The following is a 7,724-nucleotide window of genomic DNA, read 5'->3' as shown; positions in this document are numbered from 1 at the left end:
AACTAACTAACAGGAGTGTAAATCACAAGTTTCATCATAATATGAGATTACATCAATTCTTCAGTCGAGAACGAGGACGGCTACTTTTGCTCCATTTTGCTAATTTTGCTGATGAACTTTCACTGAGGCCTGATTTTGAATGCAGGTATTGGATTTGTATTACAGTAATGTTGACATTATATTGTATTATCGCTCCTTTTTACTAAACTAAAGCACTTCCTCTTCTGGTTTATCTTTATTTACACTCCAAGCCTCCGAGGGTGGGGGTGTTTTGTGAGTGCCGGTGTACATTATGTCATAAAAAAAAAGGCTCATAATGCACAAAGTATTAAAAGATTAAAATCTTATCCTGATGACAGTGATCCAGACTGACTCACAGGCCCAGTCCCTGACTCTGACTTCCCTGTGGATCTGGGCTCCTACACATTTTCCATTTTAAAATTCCACAGCTCATTCCTCAGACGGTGCAGACATGTCGCTCATCGACCTCGGTTTATAGTAGAACATTACAGATTATGTAATATTATATACAGTTTATTCAAGGCTATCAGTTTCTGTGGTGGTGTTGCCTTTTCATGATCATAATGAGCTTTTGGAATCGGATTTTTTTCCTGAACCGGAGCCCACCTACAGGTCACTTCTTCCTTTGTTTGACAGATGGGACTTTCCTCTGGAAACTAACAGGTCAATGCTTTTACTGTACGAAGAGGACAACAGGCCAACACTTGCTGCAGCAGCCTTCCAGCCAAGTAGTAGCACCAGGCAGCTGTGGATCTGCACTGTGGATTTTTTGGATCTTACCAAGATAAAAAAAAACCAACCTTAGATTTAGAAGTGTTAGATAATCTATCTTGTTTCCTATCTTAAGTGTGCAACATGCTTATTTCTAGATTTAACAATCCTAAATCAAGAAATCTTGTCAAGTGAAATTATCTGTCCATGCAGAGATATTTCCCCACAGATTTAGTGTTTTATCATGTTTTTAGACAACACTTTTTGCAGTGTGCATCCCTGCTGCCTCCAGGCTTTTTCCTCCTGGAGGAGGAACACTGCAGATTATTTGGTTCTTACCAAGATAAAAAAAACTTAGATTTAGAAGTGTCAGATAATGTCTTGTTTCCTATTTTAAGCATTCAACATGCTTATTTCTAACAATCTTAATTCAAGAAATCTTGTCAAGTGAAATTATCTGTCTATGCAGAGAAAATTCCCCTCAGATTTAGTGTTTTTATCTGGTTTTTAGACATCACTTTTTGCAGTGTGCACTGCAGATTATTTGGTTCTTACCAAGATAAAAAAACAAATCTTAGATTTAGAAGTGTCAGATAATCTATCTTGTTTCCTATTTTAAGTGTTCAACATGCTTATTTCTAGATTTAACAATCTTAATTCAAGAAATCTTGTCAAGTGAAATTACCTGTCCATGCAGAGATAATTCCCCTCAGATTTAGTGTTTTTAGACACATCTTCTTGCAGTGTGCATCCCTGCTGCCTCCAGGCTTTCTCCTCCTGGAGGAGGAACACTAAAGTTGTGCTGCAACATCTGATGGGAGCACCAGGCAGCTGTGAATCTGCACTGCAGGTTATTTGGTTCTTACCAAGATAAAAAAACAACAACTTAGATTTAGAAGTGTCAGATAATCTATCTTGTTTCCTATTTTAAGTGTGCAACATGCTTATTTCTAGATTTAACAAATTTAATTCAATAAATCTTGTCAAGTGAAATTATCTGTCCATGCAGCGAGATAATTCCCCTCAAATTTACTGTTTTTATCTTGTTTTTAGACATCACTTTTTGCAGTGTGCACTGCAGATTATTTGGTTCTTACCAAGATAAAAAAACAAACTTAGATTTAGAAGTGTCAGATAATATCTATCTTGTTTCCTATTATAAGTGTTCAACATGCTTATTTTCTAGATTTAACAAATCTTAATTCAAGAAATCTTGTCAAGTGAAATTATCTGTCCATGCAGAGATAATTCCCCTCAGATTTAGTGTTTTATCTTGTTTTTAGACATCACTTTTTGCAGTGTGCATCCCTGCTGCCTGCAGGCTTCTTCCTCCTGGAGGAGCAACACTAAAGTTGTGCTGTAACATCTGATTCAAGATTCAAGAAATCTTGTCAAGTGAAATTATCTGTCCATGCAGCGAGATAATTCCCCTCAGATTTAGTGTTTTTATCTTGTTTTTAGACATCACTTTCAAAGCCTCCAGGCTTTTTCCTACTGGAGGAGGAACACTAAAGTTGTGCTGTAACATCTGATGGGAGCAACATGCTTATTTCTAGATTTAACAATCTTAATTCAAGAAATCTTGTTAAGTGAAATTATCTGTCCATGCAGAGATAATTCCCCTCCGATTTAGTGTTTTATCTTGTTTTTAGACATCACTTCTTGCAGTGTGCATCCCTGCTGCCTCCAGGCTTTTTCCTCCTGGAGGAGCAACACTAAAGTTGTGCTGTAACATCTGATGGGAGCAACATGAGGAGCAGAGTTGTCACTCTCTGCTCCTGAACATCAGCAGCTCAGGTTTTTGTCTCGGAGTCCCACCTGTTGCATCCCCACTCGAAAAGAAATCACAGCTCAGTCGGAAGATTTTTCAAAATGATTTTTATTGGGAGAACTACAAAAATGTACAGTACAAAGTTAACAGTCTCACACTCAATTTGTAGTGAACTGACTCCCCAAAAAAATATTACAACTATCGTTGTCTTTTTGTCCGTTTTTTGTTACATTCAAAAAGCTTTACTTCTGATAAAGTAGTCAAAAGTACATAGTGCGCATCCCCCTGTACCTACTATGTACAAACCAAACGTGTTCATCCACTTCCCTCTCCAGCAAACTCAAGACTCAGACTAGATTTCAATATCAAAAAAAAGAAAAAGAAACAGAGCAAAATCAAAAATAATAATAAGAGGAATGGGGATTTAGAAAGGTTACGGTTGTTTTTGTCAGAGCGTCTGAGTGGTAACAACCTCTTAAAAAAAAAAAAAAAAAAAAAATTCAGAATCCAACACTACATTCAGTTCAACCTGTGTATAAAAGATGCCATGTAGGAAAAATACTTTATTTGGTTAATTTTAAGGCATGTCAAGATGGTGAACCCCATAGGCACTACACAATAATACTGGGGCACAAGGGATTGCTACATTCTTTAGCACGTGGCTGGAATCACAGTGTGACCTCGTGCAAACAGAGAGAAAACAAAAATACTTTTTGGTTAATTTATTGACTTGGGTTCTTTGTCACTGAAGTCTGATCTAGATCAACAAAAGAAGTAAGGTTTGGACGGTCTGTACAACCACATTGTTTATACATTCTACAGAAACATCTAAATAGGGATCCTCCAAAAAAAAAAAAAAAAAAAAAAAAAGCCTTCTACAGCACTGACACACAACCTCAGGAGCAAACAGCAATCACGCAAACTTTTTTTTTAATAAACGTAAACAAGGAAACAAAATTAATGAAATAAATATCACATACGTTCTCTTAAATTAAGATTTTTTTTACTCATTTACAATAAAAATAACCAAGTGAAGTTACAAAAAAAGGAGAAAAAAAAAACAAAATATATATATTACTGTGAAAAGAACATACACTCCACTTTATGCAGATTAATAATGGCGATCATAATTTAAACATAAAAGAATATAGATCTATTGCTTCATCATACTTGATAAATACAGTATGGACACAAATTACCAATGTAGCCTATACTTTTTTCACAAGATAATAAATAAGTTAAATAGTCCATAGCCAGTTATGCACAGCTATGTAAATCACTCAAAAACAGCTAAAAAAATATATATTCAACCATCAGCAGTGATTTCCCCAAACAAACCCAACTCAAGAGTGCTTTTTAACCAAGCAACACACTAGACTAACCAAACGAACCACTGGGTGGCGCTGGGAGAAGACAGATCTGGAATGGAAGTTGAAGCTTTCAGAGAGGAAAAGAAAAACACTTTGATAAAAAGAAAAAAAAAATGTTACTTTGAGTCAAGGCATATTCTTGGCAGGATGGGAGGAAATCTGAAAACCGCTTACAGTCTCTTCTTCTTGTCAAGTCACGTTACCCACACATCTAATCCCAGGAAAAGTGTGGCTTGCCTGATAGAGCAAAAGGGAGAAGGGGGCTGCCATGAGCCCTCGGGCAAGGCACTGATGGAATGCCTTCTGTTCGCTATCTAAGTTTTAATACAGCTATATTACATACAAAGAAAAAAAAAATACTAAACTAATGCCAGGTCAAGGACACTTTTAAACTGTTTGAAGCTTTATTGATCCCTGTGGGGGTAACTCTCTTGTCTTGCCCCCCTCCAGGGAGGTCAGAGCCGGGTCAGCACCCCTGGAGCTGCTAGGGACTCAATGTCTTTTTACTCAAAGGCACTTCGGCAGGGTGGCTGTAGCTGAAAGTGGGCCTGCAGGGGTCTGAACCGGGATCCTCTGCTTGAAGGATAGTCTACCTCCCCTCTGGATCCTCCAGCCACCCTGCCTGACCCGTCCATAAATCCATATATCAAAAACAAAAACATGATTAGTCATCAGAAATCGACAGCCTGCTGAAGATTGGCAAACGCCTTCCAGCGTCCAGACTCGGGGACTCGGAGCCGCTGAGGCTCCCGGAAGAGCTGAGGGACCCGCTCGCATAGCTCTCCCGGTCGGAGAGCGAGTCCGGCGGGCTGGGAGGAGGCTCGAACACCGGGGACTCGCTGAGGCGGCGCAGCGCCTGCAGGTGGCTCATGTTGTAGGTGGGAGGGGAGGGCGGACACACGCCGCCCTGCAGGTTCCCGTAGTACGCACCGCTGGAGTGGTTGTTGGCGTAGCCGCCGGGGGTGTGCACCGCCAGGGGGGCCAGCAGGGCTTTTAAGTCCTGTCCGGGGAAAGAGAAGGCACTGTTGATGCTGGACACGGAGTTAGGGGACAGCACCTCCTCGTAGAAGCTGGAGGTGCAGGAGGAGGCGGTGGTGGGGGGTGGAGGGGTCCGGGACATGGGGCTGTCGAGTAAAGGAGACTCGAGTCCGTGGTGGGTGGAGAAGCCGGAGAAGCTGAGGCTGTGGTGGAGCTTTGGTCTGTCCCGCGGGCTGTAGCCGAGCTGCTGCGGCGGCAGGACGTCCCTCCCCCCGTAGCCGATCAGCTCCCGGGCCGAGCGGGACTCCCCAGCCTGCACGTTCGCGTTGGCGGCCGGAGCGGGCCGCCGCTCGTCCGCGTTGTGGATAAAGTGGCACCGGGGCCCGTAGGGGCAGAACCCGATGGTGTGGAAGGTGCGGCACGGCTCCGTTTTGTACTTGGGGTGGCGGGACAAGCTCCGCAGCTCGTGGTAGCCGTGCGCGAACTGACATTTCTCTCCGTACTTGCAGGAGCCGTTCTCCTCGAAGGGCCGGCACAGCTCCGTCTTGTAGCGGGTGGAGTTGATCTGAGAGCCGGGCTTCTGCTGCAGCACGCCCCGGTCCCGGTCCCCGTTGTCGCTGTACGCGCGGTCGCGGAACTTGTTCTCCTTGTTCATGAGGGCCGTGGCGCTGCTGCTGTTGCTGCTCGGCGTGTTCTCCTTCAGGCTGCTGTAGGAGCCCATCGAGTATTTGTTGCCGTTGTTCATTGCTTCCACGTTGCTGGTTGAGTTTCTGCGGAAAAATCCCGGTGTGAAGGGGCCGCCGGAGCCCGGAGAGGTGACCGGAGCTCCCACCGCCTTCTTGTCCAGCAGGCTGTTGATGTGGAGGGCGTTCATGTTCATGCTTTTATCTTGCTGTGGAGAGAAAAAAGACAAGTTAGCAATGCACTTCCAACAATCCAACTATTTAGCCCACATGGCATGTTTAAGGCAACTTTGCTCGCCTGCAACGTGACAACTTGTTGCATGCTAGAAGCTGGAGCACGCTGCTCCTCCAGCCTGGATCATTCATGCAAACAGGACAATCTCCACATCTTGTCAGACTTTTTTACCTTGTAAAGCATGTCCATGTCGTAGAACGCAGACAAGACGGTCGCAGACATCTCTTTTCCCCAAGTTTGCTGCCGCAGTCCCTCTTTCATGGAGGACCGACCAGGATCCTTGAACGCGACGTGCGGAATCGGTAGTTTGTGCCACGACTGGTTTTGGTTGTGGGGGAAAGGGTTGCTTTAAAAGTTTGTGTGCAGTTTTAAGTCCGTAGAAGAAGGAGAAGGAAAAAAAAGGAGGGGGTAGGTCTGTATTGTTGGGTTGTAGGTGGCTTTATGTCCTCCCCTCGAGAAGCGCTGAGCCAGACTGCTTCACTGTGCGCTCGAGCCTTTTTGCATGGGTATAAATGCCTGACGGTGGCCGGGGAGGGGCGAACTGAAGTCGGTGCAAAGTTTTGCGAGGAGCCGCCTCCTCCCCTCCTCCCCGAAAAAACTTCCATTCACCGGTTGGCCGCTTATTCTTCAACACCACGCCTTGAAATCCAACCCCAGCACCTCCTCCACCACCTCCTCCACCTCCCCCCCATCCTCCTCACACCCCTCTAAACTTTTTTCTTTTAATCACACAACCAATTTTGTGGAAGTTGGTTTTGCTTTTTTGGTTTACTCTCGCTGAGAAAGAATGCAGAAGCATCAAGGGACGTCTGCTATGCATGCAAGCTGCTCCTGCTCCTCCTCCAGCAAATTAACCATTCACACCTGGCTCCTCTAATGAAGCATTAAGCTGGAGGCTGTTTGCCTTAAAGAGAAAGATTGAATTGCAATTAAAAGTAAAAAGGGTTTCCTTAAGATGCACCCAACTTCCCAGCATAGTGAGTCCTGGAGGTTTGAAGCTACCAAGTGACAAGGCCACCCCTCTAGCCTCTGGACCACCACACTTGGAAGCTGACACATGTATTTGTAATGGAAGGAAACTCTGCCTCTCCCTCTCTCTCTCTCTCCCTGTGGATGGGGTGAGACCACAAGTATGAGCGGAGAAGAGTCCAGGCAGAGTGCAGTACAATTTTTAGAATCCACTGGTTGCATAATCAACTTCCCCAGCAGCCTATTCCTGCTACTACACATGGAGAAACAGGGAGAAAGTTAGAGCCCACATGACCTACTTTTATCTCGTCTTAATAGCAAACATCAAACTTCACCTAAAGATTAGAAATCACTCCTTCAGCCCCAACATGTTGAGTCATTCTAAACACAAAATGGATGGTTAAATCTTTTTAAGCCACTCTTTAAGTTCCTCCCTAACTTGTTTTTCCCAATCTCAGCCCAGACTGCAGGAATGTGGTTTCCATGTGGTTCAGCAGAGCAACACTGCCCCCATGAGAGCAAAGTGGGAACTGACTGGGAAAGACTCAAAGTGCCACCTGCTGGACAGAAACAGAAGCAAGGTTTTAAACTCCACTCAGGCCCATTTAGATGTAATAATGTCACACTTTTATGGCAGAGGAATTATCTTTTATGTCCCTTTTTTTCACACAGAGGATAAAGTAGAGTTGCAGACCCAGAGAAGCATCTATGTTCAGCCATGCAGCCGCCACAGCGTCTTCTTTTGTGCAGTCAAAGAGTGCAGTGTGGTTGCAATAAGCTGCCCCCTTCTCAGCATGATGTAACCTTCTCAGGATGGCAGAATGTTCACATGAAAATGTCAAACTACTCCAGTCTGCTGTTGGAGTTATGTCAAGTTTTACTAAAACCGCAGTGGAAAGATTGCAGTGTTGGCAGCAGAGGAACTGAGGGACTCTATATCAGGGCTCCGCAAGAGAGATATTTTGGTCAGGAGGGTGTAAAAGCGT

General features: G+C 44.2%; 1 protein-coding gene across 1 annotated transcript; it reads right to left on the bottom strand.

The window, feature by feature from the left end:
- Positions 1-2,595: 2,595 nt before the first annotated feature.
- zfp36l2 (zinc finger protein 36, C3H type-like 2) lies at positions 2,596-6,461 on the bottom strand. Its single transcript, XM_059359643.1, has 2 exons — positions 5,941-6,461; positions 2,596-5,743 (listed from the first exon to the last, which is right to left on the bottom strand). The coding sequence occupies exons 1-2, from the start codon at positions 6,028-6,030 to the stop codon at positions 4,538-4,540; spliced, it is 1,296 nt and encodes a 431-aa protein (XP_059215626.1). The 5' UTR covers positions 6,031-6,461; the 3' UTR covers positions 2,596-4,537.
- Between the last annotated feature and the right edge of the window lie 1,263 nt (positions 6,462-7,724).

Source organism: Centropristis striata, chromosome 20 (assembly GCF_030273125.1).
Source record: "Centropristis striata isolate RG_2023a ecotype Rhode Island chromosome 20, C.striata_1.0, whole genome shotgun sequence".
NCBI classification, from domain to species: domain Eukaryota; kingdom Metazoa; phylum Chordata; class Actinopteri; order Perciformes; family Serranidae; genus Centropristis; species Centropristis striata.
This window is presented reverse-complemented; position numbering and strand designations above follow the sequence as displayed.

What these genes read in the sequence shown, in the direction of transcription:
- zfp36l2 (XM_059359643.1), bottom strand. Translation starts at nt 6,030, where the DNA reads ATGAAAGAGGGACTGCGGCAGCAAACTTGGGGAAAAGAGATGTCTGCG. An exon ending in ACATGGACATGCTTTACAAG is followed by an intron (nt 5,744 to 5,940) that starts GTAAAAAAGTCT and finishes TTCTCTCCACAG; the next exon opens with CAAGATAAAAGCATGAACAT.